The sequence below is a fragment of the Photinus pyralis genome, unplaced genomic scaffold (genome assembly GCF_008802855.1).
Source record: "Photinus pyralis isolate 1611_PpyrPB1 unplaced genomic scaffold, Ppyr1.3 Ppyr1.4_unclustered_Scaffold1858, whole genome shotgun sequence".
NCBI classification, from domain to species: Eukaryota; Metazoa; Arthropoda; class Insecta; order Coleoptera; family Lampyridae; genus Photinus; species Photinus pyralis.
The window spans coordinates 19186-46544 of NW_022171092.1; the positions used below are offsets into that span (position 1 = coordinate 19186).

The 27359-nt window shown below is 37.1% G+C and overlaps 1 protein-coding gene across 3 annotated transcripts in view; it reads left to right on the top strand.

Moving 5' to 3' along the window:
• Nucleotides 1-23799, top strand: part of LOC116181709 (leucine-rich repeat serine/threonine-protein kinase 1-like) — a 38948-nt gene extending 15149 nt beyond the window's left edge. Inside the window, exons 17-28 of one of the 3 annotated variants that reach the window (XM_031502120.1) lie at nt 11795-12019; nt 12068-12544; nt 12592-12925; nt 12970-13351; nt 13910-14197; nt 14244-14702; nt 14755-14896; nt 14950-15378; nt 15545-15731; nt 22413-22661; nt 22775-23081; nt 23130-23799. In XM_031502120.1, coding sequence (XP_031357980.1) covers nt 11795-12019; nt 12068-12544; nt 12592-12925; nt 12970-13351; nt 13910-14197; nt 14244-14702; nt 14755-14896; nt 14950-15378; nt 15545-15731; nt 22413-22661; nt 22775-23081; nt 23130-23486 — 3836 coding nt within the window. In that variant the 3' untranslated portion in view covers nt 23487-23799. Of the gene's footprint in view, nt 1-11794; nt 12020-12067; nt 12545-12585; nt 12926-12969; nt 13352-13909; nt 14198-14243; nt 14703-14754; nt 14897-14949; nt 15379-15544; nt 15732-22412; nt 22662-22774; nt 23082-23129 lie in introns of all 3 variants that reach the window. The other 2 variants (XM_031502121.1, XM_031502119.1) reach the window with 2 other exon arrangements.
• The last annotated feature ends 3560 nt before the right edge of the window (nt 23800-27359 follow it).

Here is a 27359-nt window from a genome sequence, read left to right on the forward strand (position 1 = left end):
TTTGCTGTTCTGTTTTTAGATCGGTAAGTAATTTTGGCGTCGTCGTAATCATAGCAACTGGTAAATTCTACGTACTGTCATGGAAACACCCATGGTAAATAGTCAGAAATGACCGATCGCGCAAAAAAGTAAAAACTTGCAACTTATTTCATTAAACGTGAATATATAAAAATGGCGACGGAGATGGGATCAAAACTCGAGAACGTTTTGGACCGAATTTGTAATGTTTTACAAGATTTACATGAAACGCAACGAAATTCCACGGGAACAGGAAATGCAATTCCAAAACGGAAGGTACATTTTCACTCCTACGATGAGACAAACGAAACGATGGAATACTTTATCGATCGATTAGAAAACTATTTAGAAAGAAAAGAAATCGCAGAGGATAAGGAAAAGGTGGGAATGCTGCTTGAACTTATTCCGCCGTCAGTATTCCAAACGCTCACAAATTTGACAGTTCCGGAAAAGCCAAAGGCAAAAACCTACGACGTATTAATTAACTTGTTGAGGACACATTTGAGCCCGAAGCCGAACGTATTTGCACAGCAACATCGCTTCGCAGTGCGAATACAGAATGAGAGTCTATCATGAAGTTTATTGAAGAATTGAAACGCCTCTCCATCAATTGCTCTTTTACATGTAGGTACCGATTGTGGAAAATCGACCATCGAGACACATTTGCGGACACAATTTATTCGTGGATTACGTGACGACGATATTCGGCAGGAGTTGTTGCGTCTAAAAGAGGACACAAAGTTCGACGAAATTGTACGGGAGGCGACAGCGATTAACACATCAAAAATTGAAAGCAGAGAAATCCAGAGAAGCCAGCAAACCCATAGTGAGCCTGTTAATGCAGTGAAGGAGCAACGAAAATGGAAAGCGTACGGAGGCCGACAAAAAGTTAACCCGACATCGTCGACAGAAACTACAAGATTTGACTTCACGGGAAAATGTTACAGATGCGGCCACGAAGGACACCGTGCTTTTAGATGTTCCATGAAAGACAAAATTTGTGCGAAGTGTAAGAAGGTATGCCACATTGCCACCGTTTGTATGCAGGGGGGAAACATTAAAACAGTTCGACAAGTAACGCAATCCGAAGATAATGATGACATCGTTGAAGACGATCAATTTGAAATGTATACGATTGGAAATATTTTTCACATGCACGGCGTAAAAAGCGGAGGGAGTGGCAAGTTTATGGTGAACATCCAGGTGGAAGAGAACAATTGTGAATTTGAACTGGATACGGGGGCAGCAGTTTCGACGATGTCTTACCGAAATTTTTTGAAGGTGTGTCCTGGGCTCTCGATTTCCGACACATCTTCTCGATTGAGGACTTACTCTGGTGAGATAATTGAGCCACTGGGCACATGTAATATTACGATCAGTTTTGGAAACAAAGTAACCATTGGGCGCTTATTTATTGTGGGAGATGATGTTGACTCTATTTGCGGCCGACAGTGGATTAGGATCCTGGATCTTCATAAACGTCCGCTGAATGACTTAGAAATTCACGAGGTCACGGTCACGCAAGCAAATTCCGATGAATTGTTGAAGTCGGTTTTTGAAGGAATTTCGGCGATGTTTTTTCGATGATAAATTAGGTCGAATTCCAACGATGGAGAGCAATTTACAAATGCTAGAGAACACCGCGCCAAAATTTTGGAGAGCTCGACAGTACCGTATGCCTTGAAAGATCGTGTGAACGCTGAAATTGATCGACTTGAGGCGATGGGCGTGATTGAAAAGGTTGTTCACAGTCAATGAGGAACACCCGTGGTTCCGATTGTAAAATCTGACGACTCCATTCGTTTGTGTGCGGATTACAAGGTGACATTGAATCGATTTTTGAAGGATGACAAGTACCCCATTCCCAGGATCGAAGATATTTTTGCGAAAATGAGCGGGGGAAGATTATTCTGTACACTTGATGTCAGTCGCGCGTATCTACACATGCCTGTTGACGAACATAGCGCAATGTTGCAAGCATAAGTACTGAAAAAGGGGTTTACAAGGTCAATAGATTAATGTTCGGAGTAAAGACTGCACCCAATATCTGGCAGCGCTTTATGGATCAACTACTGCACGAATTGGATGGGGTAGCCTGTTTCTTTGATGATATAATCGTGCAAGGATCAACGATCGAAGAAACTATGCAAAGATTAAGAAACGTACTGACGAAACTGCGAAACAACGATTTGCACTTGAAGAAGGAAAAGTGCCAATTCTTCAAGTCGAACGTGAAGTATTTGGGCCATCGAATTGAATCGAGGGGCCTGCATCCTCTGGATGATAAGACCACCGCGATACGCAATGCTACAACACCTACAAACGTCGAGGAACTGCGTACATTTTAATAATAATAATAATAATAATAATAATAACGAAACATACACACTGCATACATTGATTACAAAAAAGCATTCGATTCAGTACCACACTCTTGGTTACAACAAGTACTCTCAATATACAAAGTCAGCAACAATATTACACAATTCCTCAATTACATAATGTCATGTTGGAACACTACGTTAACACTTACACTAAACGACACCAAACTTATTACTGACCCAATACAAATTAAAAGAGGAATTTTTCAAGGCGATTCTTTAAGTCCGCTCTGGTTTTGTCTTGCTCTTAACCCACTTTCACATTTGTTAAACACTACTAACTTTGGGTACAATATTAAACACAACCACGAAATACATCACAACATTACACACCTGTTTTACATGGACGATCTTAAATTGTACTCTTCCACAAGCATAAAACTTAATCACCTTCTACACATTACCGAAACATTCTCACGTGACATACAAATGGACTTTGGAATTGATAAATGTAAAACACAACACATCACAGTTGGTAAAAGACAACTTTTAGATTATGAGCTAGAACAGGGTAATTTAATAAATTCCATGGACGAGAATGAAACTTATAAGTATCTTGGTTTTCAGCAAAATACACATATTAAACATACGAGTATAAAACAAACACTTATCACACAATACCTACAAAGAGTACGCAGTATACCTACTTAAAACAAAATTACACGGTAGAAATACAATCAAAGCTATTAACACTTATGCCATACCAGTGCTTACATACTCTTTCGGGATTATACGTTGGACAAATACAGATTTAGAACAAATACAGAGAAACACACGTACATTATTAACAAAACACCATATACATCACCCTCACTCCTCCACTATACGACTTTACCTTCCTCGTTCGGAAGGAGGTAGAGGACTTACAGATATAAAACTATTACACCAAACACAAATACACAATTTACGACAATACTTTTATAACAAATCAGATACGTCAGTCTTACACAAAACAGTAACATATGCAGACAAATCTTACACACCACTTAACCTACACGAAACTAATGTACTCCCACCCACATCCAAACTTACATACATCACAAATAACATACGGACATGGAACCAAAAGCCTTTACATGGACGATTTCCACAAGAGGTTGGCCAGGATTGTGTTGACTCTATAGCAACGCACAGTTGGTTGTCTGAATGTGATGTCTTCCCGGAGACTGAGGGTTTCATGTTAGCAATACAAGACCAGGTCATTAACACACGCAACTATAAAAAAACACATACATAAAGATAAAACAGTGACAAATGATTCTTGTCGACTTTGTTCACAAACATCAGAAACAATCCAACATATAATATCGGCATGCACACGACTTGCACAAACTGAATACAAACATTGACACGATCAGGTAGCTAAAATCATACATCAAAAATTAGCACTTAAACACAATCTCATAACAGATACGACACCATACTACAAATACACGCCACAGATCATACTCGAAAACAACACACACAAATTATATTGGGACAGGACACTACTCACAGATAAAACTATCCACAATAATAGACCAGACATTACACTTATAGATAAAACACAAAAATCCATTTGTATTATAGACATTGCCATCCCCAACACTAACAACTTAACTAAAACACATGCAGAAAAACACCGCAAATACACCGATATAGCTATCGAGCTTAAGACGCAATGGAGAATGAAATCTACTGTTATAGTTCCCATTATTCTTAGTGCTACTGGAGTTATACCAAAGACAATACACCACAACAAACTATTAGGTTTAGACAAAAACACATACAAACATTTACAAAAAGCAGTCATTATCAACACATGCCATATTGTTCGTAAATTTCTAAACATAACACAAGATACTACATACAGAAATGATCCACAACGTATACATGTAAACAACAGTACTCGCTCACAACACGGTACACAACATACTGTAATATCTCCACCTCTAACCCAAACAAGCACACAAATACAACTTACCGAACAAACAAGTACAACAAATGATACAACATATACTACAATCAGAGATTCACCTCTGAAGCAAACCACATTATCACCACCCAGTAGTATTCAACCCAAACGCAAAAGCCTAAACAGCACTTTAGACTCACAACATGACACACAACATACTGTAATATTTCCAAACTTAACTCAACCAACCACACAAACACAACTTTCTGAACAAACAAACGCAATAAATACAAGTAACGCAACACGCACTACAAAGACTCCCTCACCCACACGACCTAGCACAGCTGAAAAACACAATACTCTTTCTTCTCAGAAACACACCACGTTATCACAAACACAACCCACTCGTACTCAACCCAAACGCAACAACCTTAACACAGGCTCACAAAATACTGTAATGTCTCCACCAATAACCCATGCAACAACAGAAATACAACTTCAAGAACAAAGAAACACCATAAATACAAGTAACGCAACATGCACTACAAAGACAGGTCCATACAATAAAGTTACACGCCCTAGCACATTTAAAAAACACAAAACTCCTTCTTCACAGAAACACACCACATTTTCACAACCCACTCGTATTCAACCGAAACGCAAAAACCTTAACAGAACTACAGGCTCACAACATACTAAACTATCTCCACCAAAAACCCAAGCAACTTCACAAATACAACCTCAAGAACAAAGAAACATCATAAATACAAGTAACGCAACATGCACTACAAAGACAGCTCCACCCAATAAAGTTACACGCCCTAGCACAATTAAAAAACACATAACTCCTTCTTCACCGAAGCACACCACGTTATCACAACCCACTCGTATTCAACCCAAACGCAGAAACCTATACAGTATACAGCACTACTAGCTCACAAAATACTGTAATATCTCCATCAATAACCCAAGCAACCTCACAAATACAACCTCAAGAGCAAAGAAACACCATAAACACAAGAAACGCAACATGTACTACAAAGACAGGTCCATCCAATAAAGTTACACGCCCTAGCACAGTTAAAAAACACAATACTCCTTCTTCTCAGAAACAACCCACTCGTATACAACCGAAACGCAAAAACCTTAACAGCACCACAGGCTCACAAAATACTGCAATATCTCCACAAAAAACCCAAGCAACCTCACAAATACGACCTCAGGAACAAAGAAACACCATAAATACAATTAAAAAACACAAAACTCCTTCTTCACAGAAGCACACCACGTTATCACAACCCACTCGTATTCAACCTAAACGCAAAGCCAAAGAAACACTTACACAATAAACTCCATTTAATAAAATTACAGGAATTATTATAATGATTTTTTTGTTTTGTTTTCCTCTTACCTGATAGCGTTGGCTATTGTGCCCATCAATAGGTATGTTGGTAAGTACGAATTACATTATCCCTAGATGTCCAATGTACGTGTGTGATTTTTTTTTTTTTTTTTAATGACCCTACATAACTTCACCAGACACAGACACTAATCGTTACTTGATTTTAATCCGTGCGATTAGTTAACCAGGCTAGACCTGAGTTCTCACAAGAAACACCGATAATAATAATAATAATGACCTTTATTCACATATTATATACAAAAGTAACAACACAAAAATGAAAAATAAGGCGTAACGATATATCAAATATATAATAGTGAAAGGGTGAAGTTCAGACTAATTCGTCTGCTCTTCCACTTAACCCCAATATACACTTCATTTTTTTATGGCGAAATGAGTGATGTTTCTCTTAAATAAAACGGTATACCTGTGTTTGTTAAAAAAATGTGAAAATGAAACTAATAATAATGTAGAAACACAATAAAAAAAAACTTAAAGTGTTAAAAGAACTGGTTAACATTGGATTTGACTTCTATAAAGTAAAAGTCGCGTTTGTGTTTTAAAAGGCTTCAAGGAAAGATTTTTGATAAAAGCTGGCAACGAGTCGTATTGTTTTGTATATTTTTGGGCTTGATAAATTATTATCACCGTTTTATACCCGATCTGGCTACGAAGATAAAACCATTGAACAGTCTCCTGGGAAAGGAGGTTAAATTTATCTGGTCAGATAAATGCAAAAAGGCGTTTGATATAATAAAAAAAGAATTGACCAGCGACCGCGTTTTGATGCACTATGACCCGAAATTGCCATTGATCGTGGAAACTGATGCTTCATCTGTTGGTCTCGGTGCCGTGTTATCACATAAGATGTCCAATGGGATGGAAAGACCAATCGCCTTTGCATCCCGAACATTGTCGAAAAGCGAACAAAATTATAGCCAAATAGATAACGAAGCAACCGCAATTTTTTGGGGCATTAACAAATTTTTCCAATATTGCTACGGCCGGAAATTTGTATTGCGCACGGACCATAAGCCGCTAGTGACGATCTTTAACCCCGACAAGGCACTACCAACGCTTTCAGCAATGCGAATGCTGAATTACGCAATATACTTGTCAGAATTCAATTATACAATAGAGTATCGGAGCACGCACGAAAATTTAAATGCAGATTATTTTTCACGTTTCCCAGAACCAACAAAGATTGCTGAAGACGAAACGAGCATATTTCAAACGAAGCAGATAGAGTACATGCCAGTAACACGAGAACAAATTCGACGAGAAACTATTAAAGATGAAGTATTGCGTAAAGTTTGCCACGAACTGGAGAGTAGTTCATCGAACCCGAACGAAACACAAACGAAGTATAACATGCACGATGGATGCATTTTCTATGGTATGCGCGTTGTCATCCCAAAATCACTGCAACAAACAGTTTTGAACGAATTACACGATGCTCATTTGGGAATGACGAAGATGAAGGCTATGGCACGTAGTTACTGTTTTTGGAATGGTATTGATGCCGATATTGAACTGACGGTAAAGAAATGTCGAAGTTGCTGTTTGGTTCAGAAGGAAGCCGCCAAAGTTCCAGTGCATTCGTGGGAGTTTCCATCGTTCCCATTTCAACGAATTCATATAGACTATGCTGGGCCATTCATGAACACGAACTTTCTATTGATCGTCGACGCTTACAGTAAGTGGCCGGAGATTTTTCCTACGAGGAATACTGACACGAAAACTACGATTCGAATTTTGAGAAGGACGTTTGCTAGGTTTGGTATTCCAGTTACGATGGTTAGCGACAATGGCCCACAATTTCGATCAAACGAGATGGACACATTTACGAAACAAAATGGTATTCGCCACAAATTGACGGCGCCATACCATCCAGCAAGTAATGGGCAGGCTGAACGTTATGTGCAAATGCTGAAGAAGGGTTTGCGTTGCATGGCAGATGAGCCTGGTGATTTGGATTTGAAGTTGGATCGCCTGATGATACAATATCGAAAGGCACCGAACAGTACAACAGGTCAAAGTCCAGCTGAACTCATGTTTGGGCGACAAATCCGAACCAAATTGGATCTCATGAAACGAGATCTGACCACTGAGATGAATGAAAATTCGTCGAATGAACCAGTATCACGAGAATTTGTATCAGGTGACAAAGTACAGATTCGCTCATACCGAAACTTACGAGTTAAATGGGAATTTGGGACTGTATTCGCACGATGTGGCCTTACACATTATGATGTAGAAGTGGATGGCAGACATGGAAAGTGTCACGTAAACCAGATGCGACGAACGCTTTGTGAAGGAGGAGATGATATCCATGCAGATCATTCAGATTCGGCCTTAGAAGCCGCACCAAGTACATCGCAACCACATCCAACCATTATGTCGAAATCAGCCGAGACAAGAGCAGCGTGTTTTTCTACCGATTCTTCGGTGATTGACTCAACTTCACCCATGAGATTACCGGTTGGTAAATCAACACCTTCTAGGCAATCAAATACTTGGCAACAATCGCCGCAGCAACAGAAGTCTGAAACTGACCAAGAACCGACGTTGGTACAACCAGATTCAGCCGTTTGTAAGGAAACACCACTTCCATAATAAAATAATCTACTTCTTTATGAAATGTCAAACAAATTGCCAATCACAACGGACTGCGGCTAACGTCTCCACTTCCGTCGTCATGAAACGCGAAATTCTTTGAAATACTTCCATCCTCTTATTAGCACCAGATGTGTCTTACTTAAAACATCTAAGTTGAATAATTTGCAAAATTGATAAAATTAAAACGGAGAATTACGCTTCTAACAAATTTCGAAGAAGAAAAATACAAATACAATTTCACATGAAACGAATTAACTTTGTGTTTATTTTGTAAATAATCCCCCAGATTAAAAATTAAGCATATTTTCATATACAGGATGTCCCGTCATTATTTTTAGTGTTTAGACTGAAATAACGTTTACATGAAGTGGGTTACCCAACATTACTCAGTTCAACTGACAGGAGTGTATTTTAGTTGTCCGCAAATTGAGCAGAACACATTCCAATCACAACTGTCTTGTTTAATATAATTTTGCGATGAAATAAATTTGTTGCTGTTTTCTTTTGTTTTTGCGTTCTGGAGCGGTAATTATTTTTTTTTGGTTGATATATTTGTTGTGTTAAACAATATATATGTTACGGGCAAACTGCGAAATCCGGCATTTTGCAAAATGCCTAGGCATTTCGCGAAATGACGAATGCAACAGGCAAAGTAAGAAACGGAGCTGCAGTTTGCACTTTGCCTGCCTCTCTTTAGGGATTTCGCGAAATGCCTAAACATTCAGGCAAAGTGGGAATTCTCTGTTATTTTCCACAGATTGCGCGTGCAGCTGTGCCAAACGTAAAACCGTCGCGTTAGTACCTTCCCCCATTTGATATATTCTCCACAGTAAATCCAAAGCGTGACTCAACAGAAAACTCATAGAAGAAATGCAGTCTAAACGTGAGCGCATGGCAACGGTGTATGCGCAATCTGTGAGAAATGACGAAACCTTCGCACTTTGCCTGTGCCTGTGCGAACTGCAGTTCCGTTTCTTACTTTGCCTGTTGCATTCGTCATTTCGCGAAATGCCTAGGCATTTTGCAAAATGCCGGATTTCGCAGTTTGCCGGTAACATATAGCTTGAATTTTTGTTATAACGTCATTCAGTTTTTCTTCTCTTTTAAACTGTTTTAACACAGACTTCCTCCTTGTTCCCACAAATGAGTGTCATATACCTGCATTGAGAAACTTTTTGTTCTTTTTTACACAGGTTGTTTTAACCACATCGTTTTATTGAAAACCATGCGTGTGTCTCATTTGTCTCTCTAGAAGTTCTGGCAATGAGTTTTCTCAAAACGTAATCTGGTCTTCTACCTACCTTGTCTTGCTACATAGCTTAGAGTGGAACCCTTTTCGATATATTTGACCCAATATGTGAACCGGGGATTTTGCAACAAACTGAGGGTGGGCTATCTAGGGAGCTGCTCCCATCTGGTGTTATATACAGGCTGATTAAAATTCGAGGGCCACCATGGGGATCTCAGGAACTGTAAGAGATAGATAGGTAGTTTAAATTTGGCAAAGTTGCGTACACGAACTTATAAATTAAGATGGACTGCTAATGGTGAATTAACAAATGACACCTACATGGGGGCCGCCATGATGTGCACTCACTTGGCGCGAAATTCAAATCAACTAATAAACAAGCATTAACCCAACATTAACCTCACGTTTTCTAAATAAATTACTGTGACACATGTCATTTTCCAAGGCTGCAATAGTCTCAAAACTTGAGCACTAAGAAAATTCTCCTCGAAAATAACTAAAATGTGCACATCATGGCGGCGCCCATGCTAGGGCCATTTCTACCTCTATGCAACTGTTTGATCAGCAGTCCATCTTAATTTATAAGATCGTGGTTGCGTATTTTGATGCTTAACAAAATGCAGTTTTGAAACTTAAAAAATTCCCGACTACTTTCGGAGATATCCGGAAATCACCGAAATTTTGCAAAATCGTTTTTATTTTTTACTGAAGTTATTTAAAAAGATATTTCGAAATAAATAACACATTATTATGGCCACTTCTTTCTCTCTACAAGATGGTAGTTTCAAATTTTAAATCCGACGTTTCGTCTCCGGTTGACCATCATCAACTTTGTTTTTTCTTATGGAAGTAATTTTTACTTTTTCTGTCATTTGAGAGAATTCAAAAGAGAGTTCAAAAATATAAACATCACAATTTTTTTAAGTTATTAAAATATTTTCTTTTTCACCTAGAAAACGTTGACTTAGGTAGTGTACGTACGTAGTTTCTTGCGTTTTTACGAATTAATAGCGCTATTTAGTGATGTTTACATTTTTGAAATCAGAAAAAATTCTCCATCAAATGACACAAAAAGTAAAAAACATAGATGATGATGATGGTTGACTGGAGACGAAACGTCAAACTTAAAATTTAAAAATAGTATCTTGTAGAGAGACAAAAGTGGTCATAATAATGTATCATTTATTTCGAAATATTTTTTTAAATAACTTCAGTAAAAAATAAAAACGATTTTGCAAAGTTTCGACTTTTTCCGGATATTCCGAAAGTAGGCGGAATTTTTTAAGTGTCAAAACTGCATTTTGTTAAGCATCAAAATACGCAACTTTGCCAAATTTAAACTACCTACCTATCTCTTACAGTTTCCGAAATCCCCATGGTGGCCCTCGAATTTGAATCACCCTGTATAAGATTCCCTGGGAGGACGGCTACGTCCACGTGGGGTGGTTCCGTCTGTTAGGAGGTACTTAATTACCATAAAATAATGGAATTAAATCGGTCGGAGAATTACACTTTAAGAAATGTTGCAAAACATCTTCATTGCCTATTACGGACCTTTGTAGTAAGGAACCACTCAACTACAGGCACATATATACTGGGTGTTCAAAATTGTCAGATAGTTCGCTACTGAATAGGGCGCTTTGTTTCACCTTATACTAGACTCAAAAATTAGTTGCAAAGGGATGTATCTATGCATTTTAGTCCAGTAAAATTAGACCTGAAAGGGGGAGTACCTCAAAGTGATCTGGAGAATGCTGGAAATCGTTCTGAAACCATAACATAGTCTTAAAAGCGAATAATCTGAGTTTGTATCCCTTCAAGTGTTGAGGATAACCGTGCTCCAAAAACTATGAAATTTTCAGACTTTCTTCAGTTTTTCGGTAATCATCCCTAAACAAGGCATCTTAGCGAAAACTATACCAAGTGACAAGTTAAAGAGCATTAATTTCTGCGTCGACTGAGCCCCTCATCTTTAAAACAATTTATAAGGTAATCGATGGCTGAAAAATAATGTTTCCATATTTGCTATAATGTACCATTTGACGAATTTCTGTCGTCTATAGCATCCAATTGAATTTTCCTTCCATTATTTAAATAGTATTTGATCTATGCATTCAATAACATACCAGATTACTAATACTTTCGAACTCATACTCTACTAGGGGTGGCTTCCCACTTATTCCTAATACAGTATGACTTAATTATTATACTGATACTGAATCATTTTGTAGGAAGTAAAGAACTACTACTGGAGCAAAAAGTGCCCGCTACTTACCTTGCCTTAGAAGATGTTGTTAATCACGTTGCTATGGAGCGCCGATTAAATAATCTAGATCCTGTTCTAACTGCAGAACAGTATCGCACTACTGTGACTAACGAAATGCAGTTGCGATGTAATCGATCGTTTAGGGATTGGGCGGAACTGCATCAAGCAACCCTCTTCCTCCATGATAATGGTATCGATTCTGGTGTTCTTAATCACGAATTTCAGTTTCTGTTTTAAGGTGTGCTGCTTCATTACGATGACGCCACTTTAAAGGACTTGTATTTTCTCGATCCACAATGGCTTTGTGATATGCTAGCGCATGTTGTTACGATAAGAGAAATAAATCCTTTTGCAAGGACTGGTATAATGAAATTAGATGACTTGAAGCATATATTTAAGTCAAATAATATCGGTTCACTCGACACCAAGGATTATATAGTTAATTTGCTGAATAAATTTGAGGTCGCGCTAACGTGGGATTCCAGGACTTTGTTGATACCATCACTGTTGCCATGTGAGGAAGATACATATTTAGAACAGTTACATCCGGGTTTGTGTCACACTACTGTTAAAGTTAAGGTACCATTGAGGTCACGTGGGTGGGCTGTTAGAAATAAAAAAATGATGGTGTCTCCCAAATCTGTGTTGTACAACGAATGTAGTAAGAAAGGAAAATTTGTAATGAATATGCCGTCTACGTCGCACGCTTCCAAAGGTAAAAATTATCCTGTTCATTCGTCTCATTTTTCTTTACAGTTTTAGATGAAACAGAACCAGAAGTTGCTCGATATCAAATCATGTCTCAGCCATCTGGGAAATCGATTACAAGATTATTATTGATGTCATATTTTCCATCCGGATTTTGGTCTCGATTGATGTCACGTATTTTGGCAGATGATTCAATCATAGATATAATTAGATCATTCTTTATTTTACCCAAAGACATAGCGCAAGATCCGGAGATTGCAAAAATATTAGAGTTAAAAGCAGAATGGGTTTTGTGGCAAACAGGTTTACAGTTGAAATACGGAGACAGCACTTTATTTAGAATACGTGAAATTTTGAGCACATCAGGATCGTATTACAGACAGCTGAAGTAAGTTGGAATTTGCATTGTTTTATTTATTTGTTGTTTTCTAGGTTTAGATTAAAGCAAGATGGTGTCTGGTGCGATGTCGATTTACATAATACCTCCATTTTGGAAATATATTTTCCTGTTGACTCTTTAGTGATTAAGCCAATGCAAAATGAAAATGGTAGCCTTTCTAAAGGCAAACTTCAAAGTGAATTGGTAGTCGAATGCACCACCGAATCCACTGCCCAGCTTCTGGCTCTTGCTGTTGATCATATTGATATACTCTTAGAAGATTGGTATCCCACCTTAGGCACACGATTTGTACATACATCGGAGGGAAAATTTTTAATTACTAGACTAGTGCCTTGTCCAAAATGTTTGTCTTTTGTTTCGGAGAATGACTTGCACGGTGATCTTTTTGATTATTCTCAAAAACAAATGTTGGAGGTAAGTGTATCAATTAATATTGCTGCGTGTAATTGCGCCACCCACGCCATTGGGTGTGGTCACTACGCCACCCATAAAGCACCTGTCCAGTTAGCTCAAGACGAATCAAAATTGAAACTTAGAATTTAAATTTTTCAACTTGAGAGCTTAGATCAACTTCCAATTCCAAAGAATTTATTACACAAATATTGATCAACACCTGAAATAAATCTTGAGCAACAATAAAAAATCTGACATGAAAACTATTTGCGTCGCACAAAGGATTCGAATAACCACAATTAATTAATTGACAACAAAAATTTATTTCGAAACACATGAAACAGTTAGAACCAAATCCCTCAAAAAAAGAAAAGCTTACAAAGTTTGTTTGGACATAGTACCCCACACGCAGGTTGTCGATAATTAAAAATAAAATTTTTTTTAAGTTACTTAGTTTTTTTTTCACTAATTCAAATAATCTGGTCGTACAAGATTTTCCATAAAAAGGCACACACAAAACCCTCCTTGACAGCTTTCGGAAACTTCACTTTTTAAATAATTAAAATTGGTTTGTTACAGGATTTTCATGATCCACCTTATCATCATCAACACAGAGTGCGTAAATCCCAAGAGTCGTATACATCCGAATGTGATAGCGGCGTTGGCCCTGATTCAACAGACAGCAGCAGAATGCCTTCAGTTGAGGGACATCCAAACATGTACTCCGAAGATACGTCTAATAATTTAGCAAACCATATCAATTATAGTTGGATGGTGGAAGAGTGTATTTTAGCGGCCTATGGAAACAGATGCGTTACGTGTCCAACGCATTCGGATATTCGCTTGTCATTGATCGCCCCGGATGTTGTAAGTATTTTCTGTCAGTCTCTCTGTCATAATTAACTATTTGAAGATATTTCTGGATTTGGGCGAACGATATTTAATCAAATCGGAAAATATTAAAAAGGGACACCTACTTGGTCGTGGCGCTTTTGGTTTCGTTTTTAAAGGGACTTGCAAAAATCGTGGCACAAATTTAGTTATTGATGTTGCAATGAAGATGTTACAACCTGTACATCCAGGGCCAAATGCAAGACAATCTGCCGTTATTGCTTATAAAGCAGCGCAAGGAAAATGGGATAGAGATCCATTGCAATATGCTTGTAAAGCGTATTGTACAGCACGGCAAGAGTTGAATATATTATTATCTTTACGCCATCCTAATATCGTCCCATTTGTTGGAGTTTGCAATAGTCCTTTAGCTTTAGTTCTTGATTTGGCTCCAAAAGGGGCCTTAGATTTAGTACTGCGTCATTATCGAAGATCTGGGGCTAAAGTAGGACCTTATGCTTTGCAGTCGATTATTTTGCAAGTAAGCATTTGTATACAAGTGATTTAGTGTGTTAAGGCTTGTCTGTGTGTAGGTCGCAAAAGCCATTGAATATCTTCATCGCCAGCACATTATTTACAGAGATTTGAAATCGGAAAATGTACTCGTTTGGGAGATGCCCCCACCCTTTGTTGATCATCCTGAACATGCGATTCATATTAAAGTAGCTGATTATGGTACATAGATATTAGTAACTTGTAAGTGATATGCTACTACTTTAAAACTTCAGGTATAAGTCGTCTGACTTTGCCCTCTGGAACAAAAGGATTCGGTGGCACTGAAGGTTTTATGGCACCTGAAATAATGCGTTACAATGGTGAAGAGGAATATACAGAAAAAGTCGATTGTTTCTCGTTTGGAATGTTTATATATGAATTACTAACACTGCATCAACCATTTGAAGGGCACGAGTCTGTAAAGGAGTGTATTCTAGAAGGTGGTAGACCACCACTTTCTTACCGAGAAACGTTGTACCCCAGTTACTGTTTGGATTTGATGGTGCTTTGTTGGTCACAGCAACCAAAAGATCGTCCGTCCGCAAGTCAAATTGTATCAATTGCGACTGCACCTGAATTTATACATTTAAGTGATGTAGCGTCTTTGAAACATGCGGCGGTGGTTACTGCATCTGCTAGTGCTCCAGTTTCACATATTACAGGTGAGTATCTGTTCTCTTTTTTTGCAAATGGTTTTAAAAACTCATATAAAACAAAATTTAGTAAACATATATATTATAATTACATTATTTAAAGGGGCTTGTTAAAATAAATGTAGCCTATTGTTTTTCAAAATTTTTGTGCTTGTGTTTATTACTTAATTTGTAGAGGATGGGTTATTTGGTTCTGAAATGTGGCTGATGTGTGCCAATTCGCGAGTGGATTTATTACTGGCTTCGAATCGAGGATGGCTACAACACCATAGTATGGTGTTACCTATACGACCAACATCAGTTTGTACAGTAGGGAATTATATGTGGATAGGTGATTGTGTCGGCCAAATACACGCGTACTCGTAAGTATGGCTTATAATTAAAAATAATTTGATCTGTAATTTGTATATATCATTTATTTTATTTTACTTCTAAGCAGCAATCTCGAAATAAACAAGCTTTGCATGCGGCTTTGTAACACAGCTATTTTTTATACACAGTTATAATAATAATAATAATGATAATGCATTTTAAGCATCAAGTAAATAAGCGAAATTTAGTTTGAAAGAATATTCAATGCTGTTTTGCCACTTAACTCAGAAAGAGATAACAGGTTTGCGTTCTTAAATGTACTATATAATATAAAATGGTACATATCTTCATAACGAATTAAATAAAATTTGACAATAAATTAATAATTTGGCAGGCTTAGTAGCTTCATTCGGTTTTTTATACATAGGTAAATATAGTTGAGATCGCCTTGTTCATGCCCTTTTGCAACGGTTTCTAGAGCCAACAACACTGTAACGTGTTGACTCATATGCTTGAACACTCGCCCTTATCTTAACGCGCTTTATTTTTAGAATATTAGTTCTGTTCTCTTTCATAATAACACATACCTATAATATTGTATACCGGTAAACTCGATTTAACAAAAAATCTTTGACTGGTTTGCCATTGACATAAAGTTTGTTGAATTTGTCACCTCGCTTGACGACCCGCTGTGAGCCCTCGTATGGTGACGAGATAATGTTGGTTTAACTCGGTCAAAATTGTTCTTGTGCTTGAGATACACAAGTGTCATGGAGAAATTCTCCAGGAAGTCTGGGTGGACAACCATAGGTGCTGTAGCAACTAAGTCTTACTGAAAGTTATTTATAGCTGAACATCAATGAAAAATTGACTTAATTGGCGACTTCAGCGAGGATTTTCCTTTTTGTCTATAGACCAGGGATGGCCAACTTTGAAAAGTAGTAGATATTTTTTAACAAAAACATAAAAATACAATCTTTTCTAAGAGTCCAAGTTCAAATTGTATAAAAGTTAAGGTTTAATGCTAAGTATAAGAGAATCAGTAGGAAGCATTGATTTTGTTGTGCTAAATTTTTTTATAAAATGCTATATTAAAATTAAAGAGTGTTCCATAGCATTTGTTTTTTATATATTATATATTTATATAGCCTAAATTTGACTTAAATTTATTGTGCGGCCCCCGCTTTTAATGAAAGTATTGAAGTGGAACGCTGGGGAAAAGGAGGTCGGCCATCCCTGCTATAGACGATGCCTTTTTCTGTTGACACGCTCAAATCAGAGGTTTTTGATTGGTATGAATCGTAAATTGCCTTGTTTCTACAAGTGTGTGAAGTGTTGAATCGCGAGTGGTTGTAACTCGTTATCGACGAGTTGATGGAGGACGCTCCAACGCAAAAGTCGGAAGCGTCGGCATATGGTGATAACTTAGCGCTTTTGTTGCTGCTTCTGAAATTGACGCCTGTAACACAGTATTGACGAGAGTTGCATGGTCTGGGCGACGTTACAATGTGACGAACTTCGGTAGTAACTCCACGCACAAATGGCATGAGAAATTAAATAAGCGGAATAATGATTAATTGATAACAATCTAATTTAAAAGAAAAGTAAATAAATTTACAAATTATAGTCACTTATGGCCGTTTGCACCGACTAATTTAAGTGGAGCTTAGCTTAAGCGTAGCTTAAAATCTATGGCAACGATTATTGAGACAATGGTTGCCATGGATTTTAAGCTACGCTTAAGCTAAGCCCCGCTTAAATTTTTCGGTGCAAACGGGCATTTAATCATGTGAGCGGACGAAAGTAGTGGCAGTCGGCGGCAACCTGGATGTGATGTCGGCGAAAACAGCGTAAACGGTAACTCCAGAAATCGGACGAGTTCAGCAAAAAAACTAAAACAAAATTATGACGAACATCCTAGCGGGAATGACAGCAACAAAACACAAATTATTAGCGGTATTTACGGGAAAGCAAATGCAGGAAACCGAAACAATATCTCCTTCCGTATAATTAATGGAACAGGAAGTAGTAAAAAGCTTACCTTGCAATAAAACAGCGGTAGAAATTACTGTGCAAGAACAAGCAAAAGCTGTAGATACAGTGCTGTATACTTAATGTAAAAGCAAAAATTAAATGGTGTGAATGTATAAAAAATTTATGGAAACGCTCCCAATTACAGAAGTTATGAAACGTCACTTGCGAAAACACAAAACATAACACAAAACAAAAATATATAAATTCCAAAATAAGGAGAGAGAACGTAGGAAATTCCGAGCCGGTTGGCATATTTGTTTTTGTACTCCGTGGACTAAATCAACGTGTTTTGTCATCATTTAACGGACTAAAGTGCAGGACAAAAAGTTACAGTACACACTGAATTGTCAAACACAATTTAATGATAATGGTTACCTTTATACATATGTTCATTTTTATTCTTACACCATATTTTACACTTATTATACCGTTTTCCATATATCTTTTTGAATTTGGAAGGCAGGTGGTTTCCTTATAGCTTGTTCTTCAGAGCTTTAAACTATCATTTGTACGCCGTAGTTTTAAACTAGAATCTTTAAATCAAACTGACATTTATCGTTATACGGCACGAACTTAAAAGTTTGTGTTATACGGTCACAATTTGACATTACCAGGTATATTGATCCTACAATCAATCAAATTTTTTCTTTCAAATTTGCACTTTAACATTGAAATTGCCATAGCTAATTACCAGAGTACAAAAAATAGCGTATATTCCACAGGACTAAATTGCGTCCTGATCCCTCGGGTGCTTCTTCTGTACCCTCGGTATTAAAACACACCTTAAGGTCCCTATACTCTGTTTTTTAACTAGGAAGACGGATTTAAAACTTCCCGCAAAAAATCTTGGTTTCTATTGGCTCGCGCTGCGCCCGTTTTACACCCAGGTAAATTGCTATTGACACGATTCTCGTCCTTAAGCTGGATTCACATGAATACGAAATCCGACGATACGGTCATCCGAAATGCTTATGATTGGTCAATAGTTTGAAATGACAAGCACATTTCAAATTATTGACCAATCATAAGCATTTCGGATGACCGTATCGTCGGATTTCGTCTTAGACTCTCTTTCCTTGTCTAGGATTTCGTATTCATGTGTTGATATTTCGCGTCCTAAGTGTACTGGAATTAGTGATGGATTCAACTCCAAGTACCAGTAAAGCAACTGGGATTGTTGCCCCTTCGAAACGTTCTGGTTGTCATAACGCTGTTGCAAATGTGAGGTCTGACGACTGGCGGAATTGTCTGCAACACGTTATTAAGGAAGAAAATAAGGTGTGTAGATTGGATGGCCTAATGGATACACTTATAGAACCATTAATTATTTCACTCGGATCGGAGGACAGTGACAGTTTTAATGAACTTTTGGAAGTCAGTGACTAAATCGCTTATACGTAAATCAGTGAACTGTGCTGTTTAATAATATTGTTCTGAATTTGTTCAATAACTTAACATTTGTTGTAAATTGTAATGCGGATTGTGTAGTATTACAACTGATAAAACATTTAACTACAATTGAAAATAATGTTTCAAAGGCTAATAAATGTATGCAGGATTATTACCTATTATCAATGTATTACCTGTTTATTATAATTTGCTTTTAAAAGTATGATGTATGCATAATATAAAGGAGTTCCTACCAAATAATAACACAAAACCATAAATAATGAAATCTATCCAAATGTGAAAGAAAATCACATCACACAACCCACAATACATGTCTGTATAAAATGAGTATTATTTTTGTTACTAGATTCTAGTGACATTTTCAGTGTAAATCAGCGTTTTTAAATCCGTCTTCCTAGTTAAAAAACAGAGTATAGATGTATAATATACTATTAAAACTCTCCAAAAATTAAAACTTCTTTAATTAATTGTGCGGCCTGCGGACGTCTTAAAAAACTGTAATTGGTGTTAAAATTTAAATTATGTAGAGCACTTCTTTTGAGACCTCTTGCGACTTAATCGGATGTTGTGTAGGCACCACTTTTATTTAGCTACTGTTAATTGCAATTTTTAAAGTCGATAGTTCAGTAAGACTCATTGTTAATTGGAATTCCTCAAGTCGGCATAAAGGTCGCTCATCAAAACTGATATCGGCGTAACCCTGTATGGCCTTGCAGATTTAATGTTCGTTTTAATTGACCATAGAGGAAACAAAAACCTGCTAATAATGACTTAATGGAGTTGAAATTCTAAAATATTAATTTTCCTCGTCTTCTAAATAACAAGCGCTTTCGGACGCAAAACTAATTAAAACATATTGAGAGGCACAATTGCAAACTTCACAGATCTTGGGGTGGTTAAGTCAAAGTCGTCATCTACACATTATGAGCCGTGAGCACTTATTTAATGTTGCCCTAATGTCCTATAGATTCATTCGCCAGATCATTCCCCTATCTACCACCTGGGGACGCGCTTGTTAGGGAGTTTACAAAATTCGATAGAATTACATTGGTCATGACAAGGAATTTGAAAATGATCTTATATTTTGCAACCTGAAGAACCTGGTTGGTTGTAATGGTTTGTTTCGGTATACATAGGAAAATATGTGTAAGCACTTGCATTGCTTGAACCTTTTGACATGTATTTCTTATAACGTGAGGTTAGTTCGGCGCTGTAAAACTCAAACCCCGCCGCATAAACGGCCAGCTAGCTCAGATTCTTAATTAAAAGAAGGGCTCGAGATGAGAATCTTCCACAGCGGTTTGTTCGTTTGGGCATATAACATAAGTTTTTGATCTTTGGTAGTCACTAGAAATGGTTAGTTGAGCGCCACCCAATTTTGCACAAATTCTGACCTCTCCTGTATAGAAATTGGGAAAACACAAGAGAGCCAAATAATAAATTCACTACGAGCAATTCTGATTTATTAATCCTGGCAAAAAACGGTGCAGGATCGGCAAATAAAATGTATCTTCAATACGACAATAACAAATACTTTAAATGACAAAAATAATCCCCAAATAAATTCATGAACACTTCCCTAATAATTACGTTACCAGACCCCTACAACAATGATCGAGCAAAAATGTAGTTAAGATTTCAATGGATTCAAAGATTGAATTAAGTTAACCCGAATAACAACTCATATAGGCAACACTGGGTACAAGTAAATTAAAAATCTTACCTTGAATAACACATACGCTGTCTTCTCCGAAAAAGAGCTCTCCTTCGAAGTTCCAGTTCTGTAACACAAAAACAAACCCCAAGCTACAACGCTCGGAACGATTATATGAGCCAGAAGGGCCAAAACTAAAATAGCTTACTCGTAGCCGGCTCGTTTACCCATACGTTAAATACAGGTGCGTTGCTCTTGAAGAGAGACACGACCTCAAACACTAGATGCGAACAAAATACAAAGCTCCAATCATAAATCGTCGGAAGGTTACACTAGATTAACGGTATTGAAGCAATTAAAAAAAAAAAGGTTGTGTAAAAGATCGTATCTTCCGAAAATTCCACAATCAGCTGGTCGCTCCCGGTATCGTTTAGGTGTTAGCGCTTATCTACTCGGTGGTACGCCGGATAGCTGCCGGCAATCAACAGGTGTTCGTACTCCGGAATATTCGCAAGATGCAAATTCATTTACATACAAGGATTCGTCTGTACAAGGATTGACCTACTACATGGATTGACCGGTACAAGAATTCATCTACTACATGGATTGACCGGTACAAGAATTCGTCTACTACATGGACCCCCTAAAAGTAATGAAGATGTAACACTCCCTAACGAGATTTTTAATAACATACCTGAAATCGTCAGGAGGGTAATGAAAAATACTTAAATCAATGAAATAGGGAAATTATCCAACCTCAAATTGTGAATCTGAAAGAATTTTAGATAACATAACGTAAAAGAAAGTCAACGCCATTTCACTTACATGTAGGTAGGGCGATGAACCTCCACCAGATATATAGCCTCGCAATGGAGAAAACGGCTTCTGAGTTACACTACTCGACAACGCCAATAAAAAGGTAAAATTGCCAGAGATTTCACATGAATGATGGCAAATATTACCCACTGGTTTAAGAAGAATTCACAATGCCACGCTCTACAACAAGTACAACCTCGTTGGTTTTAAAACGGAAATGAAGTGAAAAATTAACGCGATTCTGCGCGAGGAAAGAAGCACGCGTACAAGTGACGCCATCTCACCTATATCCTGCCTAACCTAGCAAGCGGTAATTTTGAAATTTGAATAAGAATAAACTAAACTGTTACACCCTCTAATAGTTAATATGTCAATACTCCTATAAGGCGTTGTATGATTTTTTGGTTGGTCCATGCATGCGTAAATTCAGTTTTTAATCGCGTGGAGAGGTCCATTTTTAGCGCATTTTCCAACTCGTGTTGAAAGGGGTTACAATGGCCACTTTCTCTGTCCGTCCAAAAACTCTTGACGATTAATTTGCGCATGTGCAATACCAAATTTTTTATTCAGATTTTTTGAAATTTTTACCAGCTGCTTCTGGTAAAGACGAGCATATCGCAGACTGTAAAAATCAGATGTGCGCATGCTCAAACTGTGCAATGTCAACTTTCTTATTTATAGTTATATTTTTGAAATTGAAAAAAAGCATGCCCAATGCTACTTTGAAATACCTTAACAAAGACAAAACGTAAATAAAATGCACCTGTGCAAGCACAAATTTAATAAGCAACAAGTAACAATTCTGTGTTCTTTTCAGAGTAACTGAAGGGTATAAAGTGTTTTCCTATGCTTTGGAAAGTTCCAACAACAGTAGCATTAGCAGCTTACTGTATTTACCAACATTGAAAAGAGTCGCTTGCGGCTTATCAAATGGAAGATTGTTTTTGTTAAATACCGAAGCCATTCCAAGTACCCCAACGTCAGAAGAAGGCAGCTTTGTTATGACTGAATTAGGATCAACATTTACTCTGTACTCTTTATGTGCAACGTTTAAAGAGGAAGGAACGTATGTATATTTATTCGTTTTTTAATTAGAAGATGGTACTTTAATTTAAGATCAAGTTGAGTTACCTGACCATCATATCGATTTTTACTGTAATTAAGTGACTTTTGTTTCAGTGTTTGCGAGCTGTGGTGTGGTCAATCTCATGGGCAAATTTCAATATATAGCATTAAAGATCACATTGTGACTAATCACGAAATTATAAACCATTTTCAATCAGTAATTGAATCCGCAAACGTCTTAAATCTTATTGCAAATGAGAATTCCATTTATTCGTACGTGTCACCTGGATGCATTGTATATCAATGGAGAATAAAAAGTCGCGATGTTGTGAACAAGTTGGACTGCTCCAAACTGGTTCCATGTTCCGAAAGTTTAAAATCCATCGCCATTGAGGAACATTTAAGTCCCACCAACTGTCAGGTTAGGAAGCTACACATTTCCTGAAGAAAACTAATTAATCTATTTAAGGTTACGAGTTTGGCAATATTAAATTCAGAGTTGTATATTGGAACAAGTTGGGGCTGTATTATAATTGCAGAACGTTCGTCTTTGCGTCCCATAACGGTATTTAGACCATTTGAAGAAGAAGTGCGTGCGATTGTTCCATTAATAATGAATAAGAGTAGCAAGGAAAATAGTGATAATACCCCCTTATTAGCTACAATTGGCCGCGGTTATCGTAGTTTATTAACCAGATATACTGATGTATCTATTAATATTGGAAATACAATTCAAAGTCCTACTGCAACAACATCTTTTTCTATTATTAACAAACAAAATATGTTCCTTTTGCTGTGGCGCGCAGAGCATTGGGGTTCCTCCTAATTGTTATCCAATATTTTTTGGAGTTATAAATGTTTGATTTTTCCACCATGATAAGTTCAGGTAATTTTCAAAAGTTAGTGCCTGTTGATATAATCTGTAAATAGTTTTGAAATTTTATTTTTTTCACTTTCATTAATTTTATTAAAATGTGAGTTAAACACATGACTGTATTTTAAATGTTTACTGTATATTTGTGACTTGTTGATCAAATTGATGTAGTCTGTGATCTGTTATAGTAGTTTTAAATTTGTGATTTTATTACTTTATTGTATTATTTAGTGTGAATTTACACAATACATATACATTGTTAATGTTTGGATATTTTCCTAATAGAACTGAAACGAAAACCAGTACATGTTTCATCCTAGGCCCTTTTGACTATTTTACACCTACATTACCCAGAGCAATGATTTGAAATACAACCATTAGAAATAAAGGACATTTTGCTGTTTAGTTGCTGAACAGTGGTAGCACCATAGTTGCATTACCTGATTCATTATGAAGAAATGTTTGCTGTGGCCATTATTACTCTATTCTTATTGTACTTACAACTGCAAGCAAGAATTGATTCAAATTACTCAATGTTGAAAGGGGAATAGTTGCACAATGTGGTTGTTGATTCAGAGTTATGTAACTGTGTGAAATAAGAAATAAGCTGCAACATAGCTCCGTAAGAGGTAAGGAAAGGAGCATTCACAGTTCCGTAAGGCCGTAAAGGAGTATGAGTATTAGATTATTAGTATGAGTATAGACGTGCTTCATATTGCTCCAGTTGTCTTGGTAAACAATAAATTCAAGTGTAGGTACTAGTGATAACCTTTGGTGTTTATCGGCTTTTATGTTACACACAATCATTTGGAACTTACCAGTATCTACCTTTATCTACAAAACTTCGAAGTCATGGCACCAGTAGCGAATTTGTGCTTTCATTGTAATAAAACTGATACCAATCCTGTGGTGTACAGTGTGATGGTTGCAAAAAGCATATTCATTACAGCTGCTCCCAAATTGATACTGATGATGCTAAACGCATAACGCGGCAACGTACTAGGGGAGTAAAGTATTTTTGCAATCCTTGTGACAAAGCTGTTGATCAATTTTCGCTGCTCAAGGAGTTATTGGAAAATATGTTCGACAGAATGGAGAAACTTGAAAAACACGCTACTCAACTAATGACTTATCAATCACCATAAAATTTTGAATAGAAGTCCGTGAAAGAACTAAACGCGAATGTAATTTATTGTGTATTAATGTACCTGAAGCTCCCGGAATGGATATCAGTGCAGTCAAGGATATTCTAAATGCCGTTTTGCCAGATGACAATCAACTTATTACTGCTGATAACATACTGCGCGGTCCCTGATCTATCTAAATCTCTTCCTATATGTATTACTTTTGCGAATGCTGCTAATGCAATGAAAGTTCTACGTAACAAGAGTAAATAAAAGAATAACCCTAGCTTTGAGAGGGTCGCCATTAATAACGATCAGACCCCATACCAACGGCAATTACTTTGTCACTGCTAGCACTGAACTTAATGATTGTCTTGCAAACGGTGAGAGTCATCTCACTATTAAATATGTGAATAGAGTACCTACAGTCATTAGAAAAAACTAATATGTTCCAGCAGCAACAACTTGCTATGTTATTACCCGAATGTGAGAAGTTTAAGAAATAAAATGCGTGACTTTTAAGTATCGATTAGTGTTTGTGAGTTTGATGGTATATGTCTTGTTGAAACGTGGTTCGGTAACGACATAGATAGTTCCGAGTTCTTCCCTTCGGAGTACAGAGTTCATCATTGTGATCGCAATTTTGAGAGTACTAACACATCTCGTGGAGGAGGAGTAGTGATTGCTACCATAGAGTAAATACAATTGTATTTCCTCTATGTTGCTACCAAATACGAAATCCTGGTAGAAACAGTAGATCTAACTGATCTACTAATCGCATTAAATTCATTTCATATTATTGGTTGCAAATGCAAGATCACCGACAAAAATAATGATAAAATGAAGCTTACTGCCACTTTGGCCAACCAACCATATACTATCTAAAATGGCAACGTTGAAGTGTAAGTTGCTGGTGTAGAATGGGCCCATGATACTACAACTTAAGGCTGGAATTGAAGTACTGTGACGAAGAATATTTAGAAGGAATGGAAGAATCTAGCATTACGACTCCAGCTGCTCTCAGTGGTATGGGTGGTTCGACAAAACTGAAAAAACTGCTTGGAGAATTTAGGCGCCACTAATTTTCGTTAAATTTGGCCGTACAGGAAAAACTAGAACCTTGCTCCCTGTGATTCTGGAAATGCAAGACGAATAATGAGGAGAAAATAGAGAAAAGTAGTGAAATAGGAATATTTTTATTGTAGGGCGAATGATGGTGAATGAGAAATGGCAGTGGAACGATAACAGGGAATTAAAGCAAAAAAAATCACGGAACGAGATCTCGTCTCACAGTAAGACACAAAAGTGACTAAAATAATTAATTAAACGGATGGTAAGATGACTGAATTAATGAATTAATGGTTTTTTTTTAAAAATTAAACTTAACGGGCAATCATATGTGAATAACGGTGAATTGGAAGGTGCTTAGCTGTTTTCCTGGCTCCTGAAGTTGTCCAGCGGTTGTTCGGCAAACTCGGTGAATAGACCAGTGGCTAAGTGTGGGGAAAATAAGGATAGGGAAGAGGATAGAAGGGATCAAATGGAAAGAAATTTGAGGGTATCGATAGAAGACTGAAGACGGACGACGAAGACTGAAGGTGGACGACTGAAGACTGAAGACGGACGACGAAGACTGAAGACGGACGACGAAGACTGAAGATGGACGACGGAAGACGAAGAGTTTGAAGCAGTACGGTACAGGTATAATAAATAAGAAGGGGAAAAAATACAAGGCCTAGATGGTGTGGGCCTTAAATGTAGAAACAATATAATATTTTGGGTGCTATAATTGGTGGTAGTAAATTAACGCTCGGATCAAAAGGGGTTGAAATCCGGCGAGCAAGGAGTTAAAATATTTATATTGATTGTACTCGGAAACACAAGTGCGCCTCTCCACTACTCTTGATCCCCAAAATAGGGTTTCAAAGGACGGATACTAAATCCTTTTTGTTGAGTAGGGTGACTTTTAAGAGGGTAATATCCTAAAAATTATCCAAAACGGAAAACGAAACGTAGAAGATTTTGAAAAAAAAACGAACAGTAATACCAATAATTAAGGAACATAAAAAGTTATCCCGAAAAAAAGATTAGATTTTTGAAAAGAGCGGGAAAGATTAGCGTAGTTTAGACGAAATACCAACAGATGGCCCTGAAACGAATCAGAGGCGTAACATTGAATAAAAGAGTACACATAAGCTTCGAAAATTAGAATAGTGAAAACAGTAAGGAAAGAAGAAGCGTTTAAAGCGTGAAAAGGTAAATACAATTGTAAGAAGAGGGCAAGAATCGAAAGAAGCGAAGAAATCAAAAGAAGAAATTTAAGAAAATGGGTACGCCTATGAGATTAAATTCAAAACAAAATAAACAAATTCCTAACCTAAAAATCAAAATAAATTACGCAAAACCTCAGAGTAAGAAATAAAGATAGAGTACGCGTACGCTATAACAACGTGAACGTTTGTTTTGAACCAACATCTCAGTTAATTTGACCGTTGAGAGGACGAAAGTAAACATTAGTCAGTGGCGTAGGGTTCATTTATCTTTATGGGCAACAAAGTTTATGTTTTGTTTACATGTGCAAACGTAATAACGTATCACTAAATATTTATGATCAAAAGCTGTATGTGTTTGAAAGGTCCCTATTGATCTATGATAAGGTATGGTGATACTTCAAAGTGGGAACTTAGAAGGAAATCTAAAC